Source organism: Ochotona curzoniae, unplaced genomic scaffold (genome assembly GCF_017591425.1).
Source record: "Ochotona curzoniae isolate NIBS_2020 unplaced genomic scaffold, NIBS_Ocur_1.0 contig_3819, whole genome shotgun sequence".
Lineage (NCBI taxonomy): Eukaryota > Metazoa > Chordata > Mammalia > Lagomorpha > Ochotonidae > Ochotona > Ochotona curzoniae.
In genome coordinates this window covers 4,523,946-4,549,826 of record NW_024466004.1, presented here as the reverse complement: position 1 = coordinate 4,549,826, position 25,881 = coordinate 4,523,946, and the positions used below count along the sequence as shown (strand labels likewise).

Here is a 25,881-nt window from a genome sequence, read left to right as displayed (position 1 = left end):
ACTTTTCGAGATGCTAGAAATACCAGTAAAATCCAGCCCTTGTTGAATTACAATCTATCAGGAGTTCCTTCACATTGCCACCTCTTTACAAACAAACTTACCCCTCCTGCTGCACAGGAGCCACAATTAGTATTTTCTCCAATCATCTGAAAATTATTTCTAAAAATTACACAATAAATTTTCCTGAAAAAAAATTATACATAATAGAAACCACACTAAGCTCCAAATCAGAAAATCCAGAGACCAGTTCTAATTCAGTCTAACTTCCAAAGCTGAAAACTTTGAGAATATTAAAAGAATTACAACACTAGAGAATCAAGATGCTGGGATAGAGTAAGGACACATTTAAACAGATGGAAAAACATCAGCCAGTGTGAAGCAGAGAGGGCGCATTCTAGAAAATAGGAGAAGACAGAACAACAGCAGAGGGGTACCTGGAGACTGACACAGGAAAGCAGCAGACACAACGATGTGGTGTTGCAGTGACCAATACCCAGCTGGAACTCCACCAGCAACAAAGTGGGAAAGGATGTTCACCAGGAGTACAGGAGGTGAATCCAAAGAACTGTTCATTGTGCTGGTCTGTTTGATTTGACCAGGAGCAAAGACAGAGCAGGAGGTCCCAGAGGGGCAATGCAAGAACAGGATACATTTCACAGCCCAGTTCACCCCCTAGAGCCAAATAGAGCACCATTTTGAATAGGGAGGCAAAGACTATGGACAGTACTGTGCATGCACTGAGCTGAGAGTGAATTCATTTTTGGTTCAGTGAACTGCAATAACGTGGCATCCTACAGGTTCCACCCAAGAGAGGTCCAAGTAGCCCTCAGACCTGATGGCCAGCAGATCAAGAACTCTAGTAGTGGCATGTCAGGCATCATTTTGCACTGTGTGGAAAAGCTTAGGAGTGCAGGAACAACAGTGAGCTGCACATGTGCTGAGCTGGGAACTAACTCACTAAGCTCAGTGCATTGCACTGGTCCCACAGGGAAAATAATACTGACTTGTGTAGCAGAACGGTGGCTGATTGGAAATAACTGGTGAGCCCTCCCTGCCCTGTTGCTCAGACCTCTGGGTCCTGCTGTCCCTCTTGCCCTGGTGCAGGTGAAGGTCAGGTACAGAGCCAGCTGGACAGGAAGATAAGGCTTCCAGAGTAAGGGGAGCATCCCTGACACCTGTGTCTGAGTGAGATCCTCATGTGGGAAGCTTCAAACCGAGCCAGAGATACCCAGAGGGGTCAGCTGAGGGATTCCCAGAGCTCAGCAGGACAGGAGAGAACATGTGAGCTGGACTTAGACTGTAAGGCAACTTTGTTGGTCGATGCATCTGGAAGCTAGAGGGGTCGGGAAAACAACACCTGCGTTTACCCATTTGCAGCCCTTTTCTGTGAGCACCAGCGAGTCTCCCAGGAGCCATGGGGAGGAGTGCTGTGGACCACAGGCTGCTGCGGGGACCTGGATCCCAGGCAAGAGGCTGGGAACGGCAGATGTCCAACTTCTGTACCCAGAGGAAGGGGTCATTTGTAGACCTGGCAGTAACCCAGCGTTATTCCTTAGGTTACAGTCTGTGCTGCCAGTATCTGCAGTTGTCACCAAGACGCTGTCACCACGAAAGAGGGAATGAAAGCAAAGTGCATCCGAGAGGTGAGACAGAAGCACCTGTACCCACTATTTAACCTCATGGTGTTGTAATTTTCTTCCTGTTGTGGATTTTGTACTGTGGCTAGTCATTTAAGGGGATGTACAGTAACTGTGCAATGGAGACTATCATATCCAGATATGAGGATACAATACGGTATGCATCTCTACTTCCAGATCAGAATGTAGATTATCAGAAGTAGAAAGGAAAGGATTTGGAAAATCATCATCCAATGGGTATAGCATTTCAGTTTCTGATGATGAAAAAGTTCTGGGAATAGATGGTGGTGATGGTTGTAACATATTATAAATACACTTAATTTTCTTGAACTATACACCACAAAATGGTTAAAAATGGGGGCAGGCATTTAGCCTAGCAGTTAAGATGCCAGCTAAAAAGCCCATGTCTCCCATCAGAGCACCTGGGTTTGACACTCAGCCATAGCTCCTAATTATAGCAGCAAAATGCTCACCCAGCAGTGATGGCCCAATTGACCTAGGTCCTGTCCATGTGGGAAGTCTAGATTGAATTTTTAATTCCCAACTTGGGCCCCAGCCCAACCCCAGCCATTGTGGACCACTGAAAAATTAGTCACTTCTGTCTAGTGTGTGCGTATTGTGTGTGTATACATATATACATACATACATATATATATTCTTTGCCTCTAGTGTGTGTATATACTCTAGTGTATATATGTATATGTGTATGTATACATATGTATATATCTATATATGTATATACACATATCTAGTGTGTATATGTATATATATACTCTGTCTCTAGTATGTGTGTGTGTTTATAGAAATATAAATATATATATAAATGGAAGGTAAAAAAAATTTTAATAGTTAATACCCCAGTTGAGATACCCACATGATATATGAAAGTGTGTGGGTTTGAGTCTAGGCTCCAGTCCAAATTCTAATTGCAAATTAATAAGGGAGGGCAGCCCGTGCTGGAGTGCTCAAGTCCCTACCTCCCATGAAGAACTGGATTGAGTTCCTACGCAATGGCTTTGGCTCCTGCCCAGCACAGCTACTGGGGGCATTGGGGAGTGAATCTGCAGATGGAGCTTGTTCACTTTCTCTCTCACTCTCAAATAAATTAAAAACACATTGTATGATAAAATAATGTTATATTTTTATATTTTACTGCAATTAAAATATTTTAATTATCTGAATAAAGACACAAGAATTTAGAAATCTTTGCATAAAGAGCTAACAGATGAATGCCATCAGAATTTTTTTTCATACAGTATGTTCAGTTCTTATCTTTTCCAGCATATTCAGGAGTAACTGACAAACAAAAAACCATGTGTTTTTAAAGTAGACAACATGACAGTTTAGGACTTAAAAACTCAATAGCAATAAAACAATCTGATTTTAAAAGGACCTAAAAAGACACTTCTCAAAAGCACATATGCAATCAGCAGGTATGTAAAACGGTGTTGCTAGCATTAGCAATCTGTTCTATGCTATTCGTTTACTTTCCTACCAGTACTTGCTCTGAGCATGGTGTTGCCTCTACCATCTCAACAATTTTCTTATATTTAGTCCTTTTGTTGTTGTTGCTGTTCTGCCAAACACTACTTCTGTTTTTATCCCTTTGAAATGTGTTTACTTGACATATTTCAAAGCTTGTTCCAAAAACCTCTGTTCTTCTATTAACAGGAAGATGAAATCTGTGCATGGATTTCCACGTTGCTCTGAAGGTGTGCTAGTGTTGCTGGTTTAAGGCACTACCACACATTCTTTTAAAAACTATCAAAAGCTTTTTTGTTTGTCAGGTTTCGTATGAGGGTCAAATTGTTGGATACTCTTTCTCTTTTGAGGGGAGCAGTAATGTCCTGACTTCAGGGAAGCATGTAATAATTTCCCATCTTGATTTTGTTCTGCAGAAGGTAAACTTACAGCTTCTGAGCAATACTTACTGCCATTTTCACCTTCAACATTCAATTCCACTGCGTTCCGAGACTCTTGTCACAGCCTCCTCTTTCTGTTTGTTCTGCATTTTGTTTGGTTGGTTGGTTTTTGTTTGTTGCTTGCTTGCTTATTTCTCCTCCTACCAGAGCAACCATTGCTACTGCTTTTGCAAGGGAGGGAAGTGAAGCCCTGATTCCCCTTCTTCCATCATTTCTATCTCCTCTTTCCATTGTCAGCAAATGAATCCAATCTTTCTTGCATTTCAAAGTGCTTGCTTTTCCCTTTCAGAGGCTCTTTTCTGGATATCTTTTATGTTTTGGTGCCAATAACGTCTTTTCTGTTTTCCACCTTAGCTATCCAAATACTTGTAATTCTGGTTTTTGACCCGTTTTTCTTCAGCATCTTGCTTCTTCCATTCGAATCTGCATTACCGCTTTCCTCTCTGCTTCTGCATTACCGCTTTCCCTTCTTTCTTGCTTAAATGTCCTTATCCTTGCATTACGGTAATACACATTATCAACTAATGTTCTTGTTTGGGCCATTACTTTTTCCTTTGTTCCCTTGTTGCTCGGCTCTGCTTTTTCAATTCCTCTGCTCTTATCACAAAGGTGTACTTTCCCAACCTCTTCATTTAAAGAAAATTCTTTCCAAGAACACAATTCACACCACAAGGGAAAAAAATAATGATTTTGTATTACTCAGTTCAGAATTTGTTTTTAATTTGACCCTTTGTGAGGGGAAATACTTCAAAGTAACTGTCCCTATCCTTACCCTGTAGAAGGGACAAGCTGTCACCTACACTGCCAAAGCTGCAGTCTGCGCTGGGTCATACATTTCCTAGACTTCAGCTACACACATGAAATGCTCATCACCTCTTTCTTTTACAGGTTCACCAGCTGTTTTCCTTGATTCTTTAAAATCATTGCTTTATGAGCTGCTTCAATCTGTCCCAATGTAACTCTGTATCTTACATGGCCAAGTCCAAAACAGCCTGATCAACCTGCTTCTTCCAAATTTGGGATTGAGCAGCTTTGTATAGCATGAAGAACTCTGTAATTCAGAACTTTTGAACTATCAAAACTACTTGAGCAGGACCCTTGGAGCGCGGGACCTGGGATGGGAAGGAGGCTGGGTGGGGCTTTTCCCTTTATTTCTCCACCGACCCCAGACAGGGGGGAAAATGACGATATTAGTGTGAAAACAATTACCCACTTTTCTGTAGCCCTTGACCCTTTGTACCCTAAGTAACTATGTAAGATTATAAAAAATAAATAAAGTAAAATGAAAAAAAAAAACTCTGCTCTTGCTAACTCTTCCTCTTATCTTCCAGTCCAGAGGTAGGGACATAAACGACAGAGTAGCAGCCCTGCATGTGCTAGACTCTCAAAGTCAGGGTCAGGGAACGGGGCACCTTTTCTGGCTTTATCTCCCTAGAGCCAGGCCCCATGGCTCAAGTCAGTCCAGAAAGAAGCACAGGGAGATGACCAATAATCACCTCCAGGTGAAGTCTTGCTGCTAGAGTCATTTCCTTCAGGCTTCCAAAAATTGTATCAAGAGGCAGAGGTTTGGCACAGCAGTCAAGGCACCGCTTGCCACATTCTCATCCCATGGCTGAGTGCCCGGGTTTGAGTCCTGGTTCTACTATCAGTTCCAACCTCCTATTAATGTGTATCTTTGGAGGCAGCCGAGGATGGCTCAGTTACTTGGTTCCCTGTCACCCATGTGGGAGATTTACATTGAATTCTGGCCTTCTGGCTGCTCTTGGCTGTTGTAGGCATTTGAGGAATAGCTAGACAGAAGACATTTCCCTCTCTCTTTCTCTCTCGTCAAAATCAATATATTCATTATTTTTCAAAACACATTAATTCTATATGAATACAAACTTTTTCCAGAAAAAAGTTTTTCCTTCCCACCTCTCATTTGGACATCCTATTGGCAAAAACATTGATAAGAACAGTGTAAGAAAGGAAAAGTATGAGCCACCTCCCTTCTGAATACAGTTTCAAGAAATATAAAACAAAAGCTTAACAAAGTTTTGAGGGCGTCTGAAAGTGCCAGAATCCCATATGGGCACCAGTTTGTGTCCCAGCTGCTCCACTTCCCATCCTGCTCCCTGCTTATGGCCTGGGAAAGCAGTAGAGGATAGCCCAAAACCTTGGAACCCTGCACATGTGTAGGAGACCTGGAAGAAGCTCCTGGCTCCTGGCTCTTGGTCATTACTTTCGTCTTTGTTCCCCTGTTGCTCTGCTCTGTTTTTTTCAGTCCCTCTGCTCTTATCACAAAGGTGTACTTCCCCCATGCCTTCATTTAAAGAAAATTCTTTAAATGGCTCTGGCCATTGCAGCCATTTGGGGAGTAAACCACCAGATAGAAGACTTTTCTAACTCTCCTTCTACCTTTCTAATAAAAAATAAATAAATAACTTTTGTTTAAAAAAAAAAAAGAGTTTTACAAAGGTAATACACTGTGACCCTGTGACCAAGCTGAGTTTATTCCAAGAATCTTGGGAGTTCCTTTTTTAAAAACCTAAACACGTCACCCATTACATTAATAGATCCTACATGCATCTCAATAAGCATGTGCAGAAAAAATTATCAAAACCAATTCATAATGTTAAAAACATTTCTCAGTACTAAAACTGATCTGAACAAAGATGTGTCTAAGAACTACAGAAACATCAGACTAAATGGGGATTGGTTAGAAACACTCCTGAAGCAGGATCAACAGAAGCCACTACCACCTCATCTTTTTCTCATCTATTTCGATATATGTACTATAGCCCAGCCCCCTGTAAAAGATAAACAAGGCAAAAAGCTAAATTAACAGGAGCTAGAGTGATAGCTGGGGGCCAAGGTATCTGAAACAGCTTACATAAGGTATCTGACATGGGCAGCCATGGAGATGATGAGGGTTAAACCATATCCCCAAAGGAGAGGACAAGAAAAATGAAGTACAAGACTTCTTTCAAGTTAACAGCTTTATAACTAGAGAAAGCAAATCCAATTGGGCCAGGTGAAAGTATTAAAAAATAAAAATGTTTATACAAACCTGAATTTTCTTTAATACAACTGGTGTCTCCTGATCCCATACATGGCTTACTCCTCCATCAGTAATGTATGCTTTACATGCTGTCACCATTTGATTTGTTACCTAAAATAAATATAAGCACTAAGTAACTATAGGTAAAAAGAACAGTAAAGCCACATAAATCTTCTAAATAGCACGTATAAAAATATGATAAATAGTAAACATATGGAGTAAATTAATCACAGAATAATACAAAAAGAAAATAAATGTATATGCCAGTCAAAACAAAGAAAACCTAAACTGCATTTAAGTCAATGTCATGGGGGCGTAAATGTCAAGATCAATTACATTTTCCACTTGTCTTATTCTTCTTCTAAACAGGGGTGAATCTAGCCACATATGTGACTCTTTATCATCCTTCAGCATGCAGATAATATAAATGTAGGCACTTCTTATATCCCTCACATCCCCCAAAATAGTGAAGAAAGACCAGCTGACCATTGACTAACGGTCAGAGATGAGATCAACATGGCAAGTAGACACAGAAATCTGGTAAATAACTAAAGCATATACAACACACATGGGATTTAGATAACAGCAGGAAAAATGACTAGAGAACACCGCAACCCAGCTCTGCAAGAGGGCTCTAAAATCGTTCTAGGAATTCCTCAATGTCAGAGACAATGTTAGAGCTCTACTGGGGACCAGTACTATGGCGTAGTGGGTAAAACTACTGTCTGTGGCACCAGCACCTCACAGACACACTGATTTGAATCCTGGCTGCTCCACTTCCAATCCAGCTCCCTGCTAATGCACCTGGGAAAGCACTAGAAGATGACTCAAGTATTTGTGCTCCTATACCCACTTAGGATATCCAGATAAAACTCCTAGCTCCTGGCTTCAGTCTGGCATAACCATGGCCATTGCAGTCATTTGAATAGAAGATTCATTCATTCATTTTCTCTCTCTCTCTCTTTCTCCCTCTCTCTCCCTCTTTGTCTTTTCCCTTCTGTAACTGCCTTTCAAAATAATAAACCTGTAAAAATAGGAAGAAAAAGAAAGGAAGGAAGGAAGGAAGGAACGAAGGAACGAAGGAACGAAGGGAAAAGGGGAGGGAAGGAAGGTGGGAGGGAGAAAGGAAGGAAGCCAAGAAGGAGGAAACAGAAAAAAATCACAAACTAGTAGTAATCAAAGAACTTAACAACACTTCTATTTTAGTTTAAATACATGTTGATTAATACATGTTGAAAATGTGGGTCTCAGAATGATGTCAGTGTAGAATATATATAGTAAGGAGGCAGAGAAGTGAAGGTGAAAAGTCCTGAGGTTCTTGCATTGATTAGTGCACAAAGAGTATTTGAATTTATACTTTTTATAAAAAAATGAACTATGATCCTTTAATACTTATCTTTACTTGAATCCTTTGCTCAAAAAATTTGTATTCCTGTATTCTTTGAATAATTTTTCAAATTATTTAAGATAATTGATCATATAGTGCTACATAGAAAGATTTTACACAGACAGCAGTGCTGATGGCTAAAAGAGCATTGTTACCAGTGGAAAGACACATCAAAATTAGAAAGTATGAATTACAAAGCCACCAAGTACATTTAAGTTAAAAAATAAAAGAACAAAAAACAAAACAAAATTTTAAAAAAGGCCATCAGGCTTGCCTCTGACAAGAAGAAAGGTGCTGGTACTTGTAACATGTTCAATGCAGGATATTTGATTTGAGTCAACAGCTTTGCAATACAGTGTTAAAATTTAGACTCTGAAACAACCGTTTAGCCTAGCAGTCAAGACCACTCAGACTGCCTGTTTTTTGTTCTTGCTCCTGATTCCTCCCAGTGAAGACCCTGAGGGTTAACAGTGATAGCTCCAGGAATTGGGGTCCTCCCACCTCATGGGAGACCTAGGCTGAGCCCTGGCCTAGGCTGGGGAGTGAACCAGCAGATGGAAGATCTGGCCATCTACCCACAAACCTATTTACCTATCCACCTAACTATCTCTTTCTGCCTCTCAATAAATTTTTTTATTTAAATAAATAAAAACCCAAAATTCTCAGAGACATCATGACTTTCCAATTCCCCTGCTAGACTCAGAGGGAAAGAACTATTCCCCTTCTCACATGGGTGCGTGTGTGATGTCTTCCTTTAGACACTCACCTTGATGAACAATGAGGTCATTCTCTCTGAGGTATTGTAATACCTTGACACACTGTGAATCATTCGGATGGCATTAATCAAATTTTGTATTCCATGTGCCATCGAGACCTAAAATTAAAACATATCAAGTGAACTCTGTCATGCTTATAGCTTTAACAGCCAGTACTCTAGAATATCTTGAAGTCATAGAAATACACAAAATAATAATTTCATCTTAAAGGCAAATATTACCAAGTACAATGTAATATTCTAGACTGGATCTTGGAACAGAAAAAGGACACTCACTTTGACAAGCCAAGGCAATGTAAGATAAACTGGGCAAAGAGAATTCTGTACTATCATTAACTTCTACATAAACCTGAACTCTAAAAATTAAAGTTTAGGGGCAGGAACCTTGATAAAATAGGGTGAGTCTCTGTCTGCAAAGCCTGCATCCATATGAGTGTTAGTTCTAGTCCTGGCTGTTCCACTTCTGATTGAGCTCCCTGTTAAGGTCTGGGAGAGCAGCCAAAGATGGCCCAAATACTTGGGCCCTTGCACCTATGGGAGAGACCGGTAAGAAGCTCCCAGCTCCTGGCTTCATACCAGCCCAGCTTTGACTGTTGCAGCCATTTGGGGAGTGAGCCAGCAGAGAGAAGATCTTTCTTTGTCTTTCAAATAAATATGAATGAAATAAATGAATGAATGAATAAAAAATAAAACTTCAAAAGTAGAATAAAATTCTAGAGGTGAAAGTTAACTTTGATTAACAAGTCAGGGCTGATGTGTTGCAGCAAGTTAAGCTCCCTCCAGCCTGCAGCACCAACATCCCATATGGGAACCAATCGGAGTCCCAGGTGCTCAACTTCTGATTCAGCTCTCTGCTAACACAACTGGAAAAGCAGCAGAGATGGTTCAAGTGCTTCTTCCACCGTACGCACATGGAAGAACCAGAAGAAGCTCCTGGATCCCAGATATGGCCTGGCCTAGCACTGGTCATTGCAATCATTTGGGGAATGAACCAGCAGATGGAAGACTTCTCTTTCTACTTACTTACTCTCTCTCTGAAACTCTGCCCTTCAAATAAATATAATAAGCCTTCAAAAAAAAAAAAAAGAAAAAGACTTGTAGTTTAATCTCCTTTTTTCAAAGTTGAAAAAACTGACTTGTGGGGTTGAAGTGACTTACTGATGGTTAGAAAGTGAGCTAAAAACTGAGCTCAAACAAGAAATGCTTTTCGCTTAGCAAATTCCAATCATGTTTAAACAATCCTACTAAGTGCTACTTGGATGTGAAAATAGGAAAAGAGGGCTGGCATCGTGGAAAAGCAAGTTAAGCCCATATGAGCACCAGTTCAAATATTAACTGCTCCACTTCCAATCCAGTTCCACGCTAATGTGCATGGAAAAGAAGTGACTATTTAAAGGTCTGATGTCATTAGATCTTAAAGACTGCACCATGACTTAAAGCACTACTGATAAACAAGCCAAAAAGCCCAAGATGAGAATTGTCTCAATCAAGACCACCATGAAGCTATACTCTTTGTTAGGGCCAACATGAAGTAAATCAGCCATGGAGAAAGAATAAAAACATACATGTCGGGCCCGGCACGGTGGCGCAAGTGGTTAAAGGTCCTCGCCTTGCACGCCCGGGATCCCATATGGGTGCCGGTTCTAATCCCAGCAGCCCCGCTTCCCTTCCAGCTCCCTGCCTGTGGCCTGGGAAAGCAGTCGAGGACGGCCCAAAGCCTTGGGAACCTGCACCCGCGTGGGAGACCCGGAAGAGGCTCCTGGCTTCGGATTGGCATAGTATCGGCCCGTTGCGCTCACTTGGGGAGTGAATCATCGGACGGAAGATCTTCCTCTCTGTCTCTCCTCTCTGTATATCCGCCTTTCCAATAAAAAAAAATAATAAAAATAAATCTTTAAAAAAAAAAAATACATGTCCTGCTACAATTTGTACTACAAACCTGTACTCAGTTCAGTCTGAATTTACATTAGCGACTCCAAACCCAGAAGAAAAACAGACAAAAAAAAAAAAAACCAAAACCTACTTTCTGGGCTGCCATTTGGTGCGGTGCTTACATTGCATCTTGGAAACTGACATCCGCCCTTGGGTGAAATCCTGGCTACACTGCCACTGATCCAGCTTCCTGCTAGCACGCACACTGGGTAGCAGCAGGTGATAGCTCAAACACTTGCATCCCTGACACCCAGTGGAAATCCAGGATTGAATTCCTGACTTCTGGCTTCAGCTTGGCCCAGTCCTAGCTGCTGGAGGCATTTGGGGAGTAAACTAGCCAATGGGATCAACCTAGACTGAAAGTGGAGGTGTGGCTAGATCCCAAGCATGCAAATAGAGGATGCAGGCACCCCAAGCAGCTGCTTAACGCACTGCACAATGGCTGGCCCCAAAAGATTCTTAATCATTTAAGTAATCATATCAAAAGTCACACACACAATGATTCATAAAACTCACATGGCCATAAAGTATATCCTGAGTTCAGAGATGTTAAAATGAAAAAAAGTCTCAGAATCTATAAAATAATGTACTATTATTGTCCCCATTTTGCAAATGAGAAGATAGACATATGAGGAAGTCAGGTATCTTGCCAAAGATCTCACAGCAACAAATGATGTATCTGAGATTTTGAGAACCCTGACTGAGACGATCCAGGCCTGCTGAGGTCATGGCCACAGCTTCAGGTGGGCGGCACCAGCATTGCCCACCCATTTTCTAACTAAGAGATCACCAATGGGGAACATCTTACCTGTAGGTTCCCCGCCCAACAAGGAGGGTCAGGGAATGCTTAAAACCCCAAGACCCTTCCTCAAACCTTTGGTGTCTCTCTCTCCCTCCTCTTTAGAGAGGCACCCCACCTCCCAGCTTCCTTCCCGGGGGTGATTTCCCTTCCCTCTCCCTTCCCTGCTCACCTGGTCCCTTCACAAGTAAATTTTTCTGTCTGCAACAGATTCCTGGCTTTTTATTTCTATACTAAGCTGAGGAAAGAACCCACCGGGCATTTCTGGTAACACTGATGGTCACCCTGGTGCAACTCACTATAGAGGCGCAAATAAAATCAGTGGCATTCTTGCTTTCAAAGAGCATATCTTTTAGGACAAGGTAAAATATCTAAAAAGATTTTTTTAATGGTGAAGGACTAAATAAGACCAAGAATAACTTCTGACTGGTATATTATAGATATGAGGTGTAGCTATAAAGTAATTAAACCAATTATATGTGGCCTATGGAAACTGACATTGATATTTTTGGTTAACCTTGTATGTCAGAATTCAAATTATCTGTGTTGTCTTTAGCTCAGAAAGATCTTAACAAAATTTTCTGGTAGGAGTCACCTCCACCCCTGCTAAGTCCATCTGAAACATACCCTTGTCTCTAGAGAAGAGGGCTCAGTGAGGGCAACCAACGAATCCCTCAGGAAAATACCCTTCATCCAGTCATTAAACACCTCTATCTGTGCTAATAGCTTCTGGAGTACCGATCTCTTAACTACTCCATAGATCATGGTGAGATACTTGGTATGTAAAATATATCGTTGTAGGTATGCCTAGTGCAAAATACCAGGAAGATTTTAAAAAATAAAACACAGATAAAATTTGCCAACTTGGAAGCTTGTGTCCTCTACCCCTGCCCCACCCCGTCCCACCCCCCAGATGTCAGTTATAAACCCAAAAGAAATTACTGGCTGCCTTAAATGAAAATGAAGAAAATGAGGGAGAAAAATGATTTCTGAACTGACAGAAATAGTGGGTGTATGAGTAGGAAGCAATTACATGACTCACTACTCTGAACACCTTCTGTCGTTTCAGAAAGTAATGCTTGGGACTTTCCCGCATCAGACAATGTGACAAAGCTCAACAACAGCAACAAGATAATAATAACAAGGAACACCATGGCAGGGGTAATTGAACAAAGTTTTTAAAAATTACTATGATGGAAAAACACCAGAACTAAACTATTTGTCAAATTATATGAATTTAAGTGAGTCTTTTGAATACAGAAGTTGAAATCAGAATATCCTAAAATTTAAAGTCTTGATAATAATAATAAAAAGATGTATTTTTCTGCCTAGTCTACTTTTCTCAAGAAAAATTTTAAATGTAGAGAAAAGCATGGAGAAAAACATAATTGACCAATTAAACCCATCACTAGACTTGACAAATGCTAAAATTTTGCTCTTTTTACTTCATCCATTATTTTCATCAGGCAATACTTACAGATAGTTTCAGAGAAGGCTTTGGGTATAAATGTATTTCATATTTGTATATTCAACCCTTGTGAGTAAATCCAAATCCTTGAGACAAGAGAGATCTAATTTTTCTTATACATATTGCGCAGTTGCAATCAAGGAAGGAACTCATTGGGTTACCAAGTGAGTCAAGCAGTAGCATTGTTTATACAACACTACCTAGTCTAATTTCTTTCCCTCATGGTCATACACACAGACCCAACCATCTCATAAAAAAAAACACTCCTATATGAAACAAATTTTACAAACACTCCCAAAAGAATCCCAGCTGCTAAATAACACAAATAACAAAAAAAGAAAAAGAATCCCAGCTGCTGACAGTATGGGTTGAGGGAAGATGCAAAAAAATCAGAATTTTTTGCAAATCACAACACTTATACAATACTAACGACACACGTTTTAAATAAAGTTCACCATCTCTTTATAAAATCAACTTTGCTTCAAAAAGTCTTCCTCTCCTCTCTCATGGTGTTCTCTGATAGATGGTGGGTTCCTATATGGCAGTAAGAACTACAGTTGCACAGGGTTCTAATTCATATCTTCTCTCCCCTCCCATATTAACTTTCTTAGCTACTCTAGGGATGGATATGAGTTCCATTTTTTCCTCCAAACCCAAATGCAATGATTTACATATTTTCCCTCTTTCCCTACTTTTAGTATGAAAATCACTGTTTACTCAAGAAAGTTGACCAGCCAAATCACGTGGACAGTGCTGTCACCTATGTGGAGGATTTGCTTACTTCTTCAAAAGCTAGAATAGAGAATGCTGAAGGCAGACATCAGATGTAAATATAAACTATTTCATAGCATTTTAGTTTAGAAGATACCTTGAAGAAACACAGTGAAGCACACAGAAGCAGCAAAATGAAGTGGGAAGACAATAACAACCCATGACACCAGAGAGAGCTAGTTTCAAATTGGTTCCCTTCATTACAACCACCACTAAAAAACTGTAGGAGTGCTAAAACACAGTTTCCAGCTCTTTAAAATGAGGCTTTTGTACGTATAGAATTAAATAATATTTCAAGCACAAAGCCCACGACAAAAGTTGGGTGTTCTCAAGCTTGTGATCACCTCTAGGAGTGTAATTGTCAGGAGCAGGCCTCTGGTCTAACAGTAAGACACAGCCCCCATCCCATGTTAGAGAGCCTGAGCTGTGATTCCTGCTCCCTGCTAATGGATACCACAGAATGTAACAGGTGAGGACTCAAGTAGTTGGGTCCTCCCTGCCACCAGGTAGGAGATCTGGATTGAGTTGTTGGTTCCTGGCTTTATCTATGTCTATCCCAGGTCATTGTGAACACTTGGGAAATGCAGCAACATATAAGAGCTTCTTTCTCTCTCATGTAAAATAAAATAAATTAAGTCAAAAACAATGTTATGAAACTTCTAAAGGTGTCTCTCAACTTGAGTGCTCTCTCTTATTCAATCTGGGATCACTCCCTCTGTGGACCTTGATTTGCTGTGTAGAAAGAACCACACAGCAAAAGACTGAGGTCTGCTAGCAGCCATACAAGTGAGCTTAGAAATGGAATATCCAGGGACTGGCACAATGGCCTAGTTGCTAAATCCTTGCGTCGCAGGTGCTGGGATCCCATACAGGTGCTGATTCAGCCGCTCCATTTCCCATCCAGCTCCCTGCTTGTGACCTGGGAAAGCAGTAGAGGATGGCCCAAAGCCATGGGATTCAGATCCTGCCTGGGAGACCTGGAGAAGGTTCCTGACTCCTGGCTGGCTCCTGGCTTCAGATCAGGCCTTGCAGCTGCTTGGGGAGTGAACCAGCAGATGGAAGATCTTTCTGTCTCTCCTTCTTTCCATAAGTCTGATCTGCCTTCCCAATTAAAATAAATAATTTTTTAAAAAGAAAGAAATAAAGGGGCCATCTTGTCAAACACCCCCTCTAGAGGATACCACAGCCCCAGTTAACAGCCTGTGTGCAACCTCATAAGAGATTCTGAAACAGAGGCTCTCAACTATGCCACACACACATCACTGTTTTAGTTGCTCAATTCTGGAATAACCTGTTATGCAGTAATGAATAAATAATAGATTCACATGTTTAATTCACAAAATGAAGACATACCTGTGATAATACTATGTGTTTATATGTTAATTAAAATATTAACTATAGTTTTAAATTCATTCTAAATATATGGCAAAAGGATTGTAATGTAATTTTTGCCATTATTCACATGTGAAAGTTATTCCTAAAATGCATTTGTTATACTAGCTAATTTTTAAAACTATACTTTAAAAAGCATACTTACTAGGTCATAATTATAGAGAGGCTGACATACTTTTTCAAGAGTATACAAATATCTGACATTATCTTTTGATTCATTTGCTGTATCGGTAATTCTTGCATCCAGGTCACGCCAATTCTGAGAAATAAAAGTATGAGAATTCTATGAGAGAAAAGTACAAATCTATAAAACATCCAAATATATCAATGTGCTACAATTTATTCACAAAATTCAAGCTTTCCTTACTTTAAAAAAAAATTACTAAAACAGTAGCTACTTAAGTATGGCTCATATATTTTTTTCTTATCATAACGCTATGAACAATCTTAAACTATTCACTAAGACTGAAGATGTATTCCACTGATAACTTGGGCAGCCTATAGTCGTGGACTGGATGTGCTTGCACTGAATGGCTTTCCCAAGTGAATGATTAGTACCTTTGCATTGTTCTGAGTCATCAAGAATGAGTCCAGCTATTAAAATGTTTTAAAAAATTATTCCAGGAAAATACTGCTTTTAACAAAGTAATTTCAATCTCAAGTTGAGACTTCCTTGCAAGTGATTCTTAGCTAACTCCAGCTATGAGAAAAAGCTTTGCTATTCTGAGAATTCTCTCTGCCCGTCATTTCCACGGGTGGGTTGTAGCTTTACCTGATGGAACCTCACAGAACAGCATCCCTTCAAGTACTCAAAGGCATTGACCACATCATGTGTCACACCTTGCACTCAAGGAGGAACACTCTGTGTCCCTCTGGTCATTGAATAAAACATGAACTTCACGGCTTGAACATCTTGGATTTTCTGCTCTGTATATACACCCATTGTTATTAGTGTTACAAGTGTACCTCAGACGTGAAAGCAGAACTCTCAGTGCGATCTAGCTAATATGGATAAGAACTAAACTTCATTTTCCTTTTTCTAGAAACTATCTCTCATAAAGCCTTCTCAAGTCAAGTTGCACTTTTAGCCAGTAAAATTCCATCAACCGCATCAACTACAACTGCCAAATCATTCTCCAGTCTTGATCAGTTTTCCTTTTAAAAAAAAGAAAGATTTATTTATTTTTATTGGAAAGGCAGATCTACAGAGATGAGGAGAGACAGAAAGCCCTTTTGTCTGCTAATTCACTCCCCAGGTGGCCACAACAGATGGAGTTAAGCCAATCCAAAGCCAGGAGCCAGGAGCTTCTTTTAGATTTCCCATGCACTTGCAGGATCCCAAGGTTTTGGACCATCCTCTCTGCTTTCCCAGGTCATGAGCAGGGAGCTGGATGGGAAGTGGAGCAGCCAGGACACAAACCAGTACTCATATGATATCCTTGGATTGCAAGCTAAGGATTTAGTCACTGAGCCATCATGTTGTGCCCCTCTAAATCTTTCCTTAACAGGAAATGAGCCAATCCCAAAAGGTTAGATACCACATGTTTGCCTTAATTTAAGATCAAATGATGTCAATCCGAAAAACAGTACCTGTAAACTGAATATTATTTCAACCCCAAACAGCCTGTATCTCACACAATATTTTGAAATAACCAATGAACCAACAATCAATGTGAGTCAAACTGCTTATGATCTACATCAAAGAATTTTAAAACCTAATATACTTTTAAGACCCTATGCTTCTCAAAAATGGGGCAAGAGAGCAGAGAAATCTTCCATCTCCGTAGGATGTGTGAGGAAGACATGAAGTATAACCTATCAGGAACATAACAGATAACTTATAGACAACAGATTCAAATCAGCATTAGACAATAGTAAAACTATAAAGACATACAGGGGAATCAAGAGTGATCCTGACAACCTCTTAACAGGAAGTCATATGCACAAAGTAGGGGGGACCCCAGAGTGGAGCAGGTGCACAGGAGGAGGCTTGTATCCCAACCCTGGAGACTCCCGGATCCTCACCAAGGACTATCAGTACGGGCACCAAGGACTACATCCCAACTGCCAAGGAGACAACGGGGAATTGGAGTGCCTTTGGAGGCCAAGAACTCTGAGGTCACCCACCCCCGTTTGGATCTACCACATGGGATGCAAGAAGCCCAAATCCTGCCTTGCAGGATCCAAGGTCATCGGAATGGCAACCAGGAGCACTGAGCGGTCCGCAGAAACAGAACAGCAAACTTCCTTTGGGACTAGGGAGAGGAGCTTTCTCTGGTCCTTACTTAGTTCCAACTTTGGATCCCCACCCTTTCTTGCAATGACCATCAGGGTCGCTCCGGAGCCCCCCACCCCAAAACACACACACACATTAGAATAGATAGACAGAGAACAACAAGGAAAGCTTAGAATGACAGGAAACAGCCAGCATGGACTCACACATACCTTACTAGCTAGGACACAAAGATTAGTTACTCCTCACTAAGGTATTGAAGAGTTCTCTGCACACCCCTCCTAAAACTGTTCTGCACTTCAACTGTTGACATATGCCTTGTTAGAGTTATAAACCAGTGTAGACTATCCTAAAATCTGCCAAGTTCAGCAAAATTAAGCTTCAACACTATAAACTGCTAAATACTAAAATGAAAATAGGCACGAGACAGCTGAATAGTAACCTATAGCCATTTTAAGGTGTACAGCAACCGGTTCTGTGTATAAACTAAAATTGAAATGTCAATGAAGTAGTCACAGGATGTGGTTAAAAACTTGCATTTTTTTTAACATATTGGTTACTCAATACCATGTCAATTAATTCCATAATGCTGTAAATTGTTGTTGATGTTATGTTGTGGATTTTAATTGATCGGGATGATATTCTGCCAGCTCTGCCTTCAGACCTGAGATGGTCTCCCCAAGAAATCATTGAATTTATCTGGACAATAAGATGCTGGACTCTATGTTTGCAATGAAAGAATCTTGACTGAATTTATTTATTTTTTTAAAGATTTATTTATTTTTTCTGCAAAGTCAGATATACAGAGAGGAGGAGAGACAGAGAGGAAGATCTTCCGTCCGATGATTCATTCCCCAAGTGAGTGCAGATCCGAAGCCAGAATCCAGGAACTTCTTCCGGGTATCCCACACGGGTGCAGGGTCACAAGACTTTGGGCCATCCTCGACTGCTTTCCCAGGCCACAAGCAGGGAGCTGGATGGGAAGTGGAGCTGATGGGATTAGAACCCGTGCCAATATGGGATCCCCGGCACATTCAAGGCAAGGACTTTAGCTGCTAGGCCACGCCGTTGGGCCCATGGCTGAATTTAAACTGTAATACTGCACCAAGGTGGAGGAATGCACCACGGGTGGAGGGTATGGGGAGAGATTGGGAGAATCCCAGAACCTATGAAACAGTGTCACATAATGCAATGTAATTAATACAAAAAAAAAAATCTAAAAATAAGTAAATAAATATAAAATGATGGAGGAAAAAAAAAAGTAAATCTTTCCTTAACAAATGACCATTCTCCCATACTAGAGATGATAAATGCATCAACTGCCTGCCTTAGAGTTGGTTGTGGGTGAAAAGAGCATGGAATGGTAGGAACCACATGGTCACAACTGAAAGAACATGCTTTGGACAAAATCATTTAAAAAAAAAAAACCATGGGAGTCAAACAGTATGCTTACAGGAGCTTCAGATATTAAAATCAAATCCCATAATCACTACTGAATATTCATTCGAATCTTGACATTGCCTTCTAAAAAATTCTCAAATGGAAAACCCAGATGGAACTCCCAGCTTTGGCCTGGACCAGCCCCAACCACTGTGGCCACTTGAGGAGTGACCAAGGTAGACAAGAATCTTTCTCCATCCCCATCCCAAGTGTGTATGAGCGTGTGTGTGTGAGACTCTTTCCTTCAAGTAAAATACATATTTTTAAAAGAAGAAAAGTCAAGAACACAATCTTCTTTTAAATGATATGTATACAGGCTAGACTAGGCCAGGCTGCACAATAAGATTGTGGACACATGGGCCCAGCAGCGTGGCCTAGAGGCTAAAGTCCTCGCCTTGAACACACCAGGATCCCATATGGGTGCCGGTTCTAATCCCAATGGCCCCACTTCCCATCCAGCTCCCTGCTTGTGGTCTGGGAAGGCAGTTGAGGACGGCCCAAAGTCTTATGGCCCTGCATCCACGTGGGAGACCCAGAAGAAGCTCCTGGCTCTTGGCTTTGGATCAGCCAGCTCGGGTGGTTGCAGTCACTTGAGGAGTAAATCATCACATGGAAGATCTTCCCCTCCGTCTCTTTTTTCTCTCTCTCTTGCTATCTTTCTCTATCTCTCTCCATACATACATATATATATATATATATATGACTTTCCAATAAAAATAAATAAATCTTTTTTAAAAAAGGGCATCTGTGCCAAGTGACCGAGTATTTAAAAAAAAAAAAAAAAAGATTGTGGATGCTGAGGTCAGGCAAATCATGCCAGTTTGGGTTCTGCAGGGGGTCAGGTTCATGAGGCCCAGGGGCAGGGTATCTGACAGGGTTCAGGCTGTTTGGGTCGGATCATGGGACCATACTGCGTGGTGGGGGCTGGGTTTGTGAGCTCCGATGGGGGGGATCCGGCTGTGCTTGGATCACCAGGCCCAGGTCTCTTGGCCCGTCTGCAAGGTGGATGCTGAGTTCATGAGCCTTGGGAGTAGGGGGACCCAGCAGGGTTTGGTTGCCTAACCTGGGTCCTTGGGCTCACCTGCAATGGGTGATGGGCCTGTAAACCCTGGGTGGAGAATCTGGTGGGGCTCAGGTCACCTGGCTCAGATCTCATGCCATACCTGTGGAAGTGTGCCAGGTTTGTGAGCCTCAGTGTTGGGGGGGACCAAGCAGGGCTCAGGTCACCCGGGTCCTGGGGCCCACCTACTAGGTAGGTGCTGGGTTCATGAGCCCTAGAGGATAGGGGAATCCAGTGAGGCTCGGGTCACCTAGCCAGAGTCCTGGGGCCTGCCTGCAAGTTGGGTGCCGAGTTGGTGAGCCCTGGGGATTGGGGATCTAGTGGAGCTCAGGTTGCTTGGCTCGAGTCCTTGGGCCCACTTATAAGGGGAGTGTCAGGTTCATGAGCCCTGGTGGGGTTTGGGTCACCTGACTCGGGTCCTTAGGCCCACCTGTGGAGAGGTGCTAGGTTTGTGAGCTCAGGGTGGGAGATCTGGCAGGGCTTGGGTCGCCTGGCCCAGGTCTCTTGGCCCACCTGCAAGATGGATGCCAGGTTTATGAGCCCCGGTGAGGGATCCAGCAAGGCTTGGGATGCCTGACCTTGGGCCCACCTGCAAGAAAATGTTCTACTTAGTGAAGAAGGCAGAGCAGTGAACACAGGCCCTGATGTAAAAGGAGAAATGTGGCAGCTCATCTGGTGCTATAGCAGAAGAAGGAGAACAAAACAAACTAGACGACTGCCCCAGTGAAACAATGACAGCAAAAACTCTCGGTGAATGGAGACTTGAGGCTTACTATACCAGCCAATGAACATTGGGAGGGTGACATCATCCTTGGATCGGTGAAATTGACAGCATTTCAGAACTATCCAAACCACTTGAGCAGAACCCTCGGAATATGTACACAAAGAGACCCTGGGTTGATATGAGGTGGTTCCTCATTCCTAGATACTGGGACATTTAGAAAATCACACATGGCTTCCCCCTTTATCTCTCCCCTTCCCCCAGAAACAACAAGATGAAATAGCAAATTTGGAAACAGTGAGTTCATCCAATTTTCCCTAAACCTCAATCCTTCCCACCCTGATCGACCATGTAATCATTATAAAAGGTAAATTTAAAAAAAAAAAATTCTAAATAAAAGAAAGAAAAGATTTGTTTATGTGAAAAGCTTGGGGACGAGGGGATGCAGCACAGAAGAGAGAAAGTGAAAGAGAGATTTTACATCTACTGGTTCACTCCCCAAAGAGTTGCAATGACCACTGGGCCAGGCTAAAGGATCCAGGAGCTTCCTCCAGGTCTCTCAATGGATGTAGGAGACCAAGCATTTGAGCCATCTGCTGCTGTTTTCCCAGGAACATTACCAAGGAGCTGGATCAGAAATGGAACAGTTGAACTCCAACTAGTGTCCATATGGGATGCCAGCATTGCACTAAGCCACAACATTGACCCCAAGAGCATAATCTTGTGCCCTGGCCCTGTTTCCTCTCTTGCCAGGTCTGTGATCTGAAGCAAAAAAAAAAAAAAAAGTCTTGATTTCCTGGTGATCTTTGTACAAAAAAGAGAATGACAACAATAGCTCCTACTTGCCTACTTGACAGAGCAGATATGGAGCTTAAATGCAATATAACAAGTAAGATATTAACATGGTATTTGTCACATATTAAGCATACAATAAGTGATAACTGCTATTGTTATTAAGTCTTACATGATTCACCAAAATAAACTCCAAGAAGCCCAAACAACTAGGTGTAAAAATAAAAGCCCCGGGCCCGGCGCGGTGGCGCAAGTGGTTAAGGTCCTCGCCTTGCACGCCCGGGATCCCATATGGGCGCCGGTTCTAATCCCAGCAGCCCCGCTTCCCTTCCAGCTCCCTGCCTGTGGCCCGGGAAAGCAGTCGAGGACGGCCCAAAGCTTTGGGACCCTGCACCCGCATGGGAGACCCGGAAGAGGCTCCTGGCTTCGGATCGGCATAGTATCGGCCATTGTGGTCACTTGGGGAGTGAACCATCGGACGGAAGATCTTCCTCTCTGTCTCTCCTCTCTGTATATCCGCCTTTCCAATAAAAAATAATAAAAATAAATCTTTAAAAAAATAAAAGCCCCAAAAGTAGAACAGAGGAAAGGATAATTAATTTTCAAATTCTATTAACCTTAATTCATCCCTCTTCAGAATGCCTGTTTAAATAATAGATGAAAACCAAAAGCAATAAAAGGAAGATTGGCAGAATTTAATTCATTAGAATATTAAAATTTCATAATGAATGATTTGTTTTTTAAAAAAAAATCTAAAATACAACCAATAAATAAGCATATCTAGCACCTAGTTTCTAAAAACTATTCTCCAATGAAATGAACCAGGGTTACTGAAGAAGTGAACGGTCCCAGGACTAGGGCAGGCACACACAAGATAAGCCTGGAGCATCTGCGGTAACCAAGAATAAAGGAGCGCCACCAGCAGCAGGTGACACTGTCTGAGCAGATACCCAGAAGCCAGGTAGAAAGATGTCTGACGGCCAGCGCTCAGACAATTGATACAACAAAATCATGACAGTATTGGATTATAACTTAGAGCACACAGTAAACATCCTTGAAGGTACATTAACATAAATAATTAAATGAATAGCTAAACTTCTTCCACACAAATTATAATTAATCAATGTGGAAAGAACGAGGGAGCTAGAAAATCACCATTAACACACCATACCAGTCACTAGTGCAGCAGAACCATCTGTGACCATTCTGCATGTAGCCTCCAGGAATGGCCCTTCCCGCTCACATAAACTGTCTACTAGAGAAACTTGGCAGATCCACTCAACCAAGTGATCAAAGTTACCCAACCATAACAGAGTATACTGATGCCATTAGTCCCATCAAAAGAAACCCTAAGAAGAGGAGCCAGCACCAAAGCACAGCAAGGTAGGCCTCTGCCTGTGGCACCTGCACCCCTTACAGGTACCAGTTTGAGTTCTGGCTGACTCCACTTCCAATTCAGCTCCCTGCTCACATCCTGGAAAAGCAATGAAGGATGGCTCAAGTCCTTGGGCCTCTTGAGGTATCTACTTGGAAGACCCAGGTAGCTCCTGGCTCCTGGCTTCAGATTGGCACAGTTCTGGCCACTGAGGCCATTTGCAGGGGTGGGGGGATGAACCAATGCATGGGAAATACTCTGTCTCTCCTTCACTAAACAATGGTTTTTTGTTTTTTGGTTTTTTTTAAATATTTATTTTAATTTCAAGGTCAGATATACAGGGAGGAGGAGAGACAGAGAGGAAGATCTGTCTGATGATTCCCTCCCCCAGTAACCACAACAGCCAGTGCTGTACCAATCTGAAGCCAGGAGCCAGAAACCTCCTCTAGGTCTCCCACGCAGGTACAGGGTCCCAACACTTTGGGCATCCTTGACTGCTTTCCCAGGCCACAAGCAGGGAGCTGGATGGGAAGTGGAGCTGCTGGGATCAGAACTGGTGCCCATATGGGATCCCAGCGCATCCAGGGCAAGGATTTTAGCCACTAGGCCATGCTGCCGGGCCCTAAACAATAGTTTTTGTTTTGCTCATTTTGTTGAAGATTCATTTACTTTAACTGGAAAGGCAGATTTACAGAGAGAGAAGGAGAGGCAGAGAGAAAGATCTTTCATCTGCTGGTTCACTCCACAACAGCCAGAGCTGAGCCAATCCCAAGCCAGAAGCTTCTTCCAGGTCTCCCACATGAGTACAGGAGTCCAGGGTCTTGGGTCATCCTTGACTGCTTTCCTAGGCCAATCAGGAAGCTGGATGGGAAATGGAGCAGCCAGGACATGAACCTGCATCCATATGGGATTCTGGTGCTTGAAGTTGAAGAATTACTCAATTGAGCAATCATACTGGCCCCCAAAATAAATAAATTATTTTTTAAAAAAAAGACACACAACTTCACTATTAGTAAGGAAAAGACAAAAAAAAAATCATTTTCTCTTATGTCTGATCATTTTAAAGATGACTACTATTAATTATTGAAGAGCTGTAGACCATTCATCCAGGGAAATATTGACTTAAAAGCTGCAGTTGCTGCTGTACTTATAAAAATACAGAAAATAAGTTATTTGCTTTAAAATGTTGAACATAGAGTTGCCTTTTCAACCAAGAAGTCTGCTTGAAATTCTCTACATTCTAGAGAAATGAGAGCATATGATCACACAGAGTTGTACATAAATGTTCGTAACAGCATTAGTCACAGCAACGTTCGTAAAATTCTAAACAAAAAGTAGTATTGTCCAGACAATGGAATATGGTTCATCCATGAAAAGAAGCAAAGCACTGATATAACTACAACATGGATAAACCCAAAAAACATCATACAAGTCAAAGAAGTCACTTATGGAAAGTCACATGTGATCCCATTTACATAAAATGCTCACCATAAGAAAATCTGTAAAGATGGAAAATATATTAGCGGTTACTAAGGATAATGGATATGAGGTGCAGTGGGATCACTGAAGGGTGCTGAGGCTTTTTTTGAGAGAATAAAAACGTTCTGAAATAGATTGTGGTGATGGCTGTGCAACTCTGCAAACGCATTATGAACCACCAAATTATACACTGTAACCAAGTGAAATGGAATAGTATGTGAAGCAAATCTCAAGATCTTTGCATGGTAGGGGTGGATACAAAGAGAGGGGGAAATTGGGTGGTTTCCAAACAGGCAAATGATCAGACAAAACACAATATTATTATTGCAAAACTATACAGCTCCATTTAGCACACACAATTCTCTAAGATACACTATTGGAAAACACTATGTATCACATACTCTTTAATAAAAATTGGAAACAAAATTATGTCATTTCATTTATGCTTAGTAAATCACTTTTTAAGAACCAGAAAGGATGTTTCCAGAATAAAATAAAAAACTATGGTTATCTCTGGGTTCTTACCATTCAGGCATAAAAGGAGGGGTGGAGCACAAAGGTGTTGTATTTTTAAAAAAGACTTGTTTCACCTGTGTTTGTGAAATCTTATTTTTTAAAAAAGAAAAGGGTTGACATGTTTTATACACAGAAATATATGGGTTTTTTTTTAAGATTTATTTATTTTTATTGGAAAGGCGAATTTACAGAGAAAAGGAGAAACAAAGAGATCCATCCACTGGGTCATTCCCCAGTGGATTGCAATGGCCAGAGCTGAACCAATCCAAAGCCAGAAGCCTTCTCTGGGTCTCCCACATGGGTGCAGGATCCCAAAGCTTTGAACTATCCTTCACTGCTCTCCCAGGCCACAAACAGGGAACTCGATCAGAAGTGGAGCTGCTGGGACACAAACTGGCACCCATGTGGAATATCAGTGTTAACAGAGAATTAGCCTGTTGAACCACTGTGCCAGCCCCATGGAAACATATGCTTTTAAAATGAGAAGAGGGGGCCCAGTGCAATGGCCTGGTGGCTAAAGACCTCGCCTTGAACATGCCAGGATCCCATATGGGTGCCAGTTCTAATCCCAGCAGCTCCACTTCCCTTCCAGCTCCCTGCCTGTGGCCCGGGAAAGCAGTCGAGGACGGAGCTTTGGGACCCTGCACCCGTGTGGGAGACCCGAAAGAGGCTCCTGGCTTCGGATCGGCATAGCATCGGCCATTGTGCTCACTTGGGGAGTGAATCATCAGACAGAAGATCTTCCTCTCTGTCTCTCCTCTCTGTATATCCGCCTTTCCAATAAAAATAAAATAAATCTCTTTTTTAATATTATTATTTTTTATTGTTATTAACATTGTATTATGTGATACAGTTTTATAGGCACTGGGATTACCCCCACTTCTCCTCCCATATCCCTCCCCCCATGGTGGATTCCTCCACCTTGCTGCATAACCACAGTTCAAGTTCAGTTGAGATTCCTTCATTGCAAGCATATACCTAGCATAGAGTTCAGCATCTTATTGTCCAGATAACTTTAACAGCTTCTTGGGGAGACCTTCTCTGGTCTGAAGGTAGAGCTAACAGAGTAAAGTCCTGGTCAGTTAAAAGCCCCAACAAAACATCAGTAACAATATACAGTGTTATGGAATTAATTGACATAG

The 25,881-nt window shown here is 41.7% G+C and overlaps 1 protein-coding gene across 2 annotated transcripts in view; it reads right to left on the bottom strand.

Annotated features, from left to right (window-relative positions):
- The window catches only part of DNAH8 (dynein axonemal heavy chain 8), a 288,139-nt gene that overhangs the window by 247,367 nt on the left and 14,891 nt on the right, over positions 1–25,881 (bottom strand). For both annotated transcript variants that reach the window (XM_040982961.1, XM_040982963.1), the window contains exons 5-7: positions 15,269–15,382; positions 8,753–8,860; positions 6,609–6,710 (exon numbers count right to left, since the gene is read on the bottom strand). In XM_040982961.1, the coding sequence (XP_040838895.1) occupies positions 6,609–6,710; positions 8,753–8,860; positions 15,269–15,382 (324 nt within the window). The remainder of the gene's footprint in view (positions 1–6,608; positions 6,711–8,752; positions 8,861–15,268; positions 15,383–25,881) is intronic.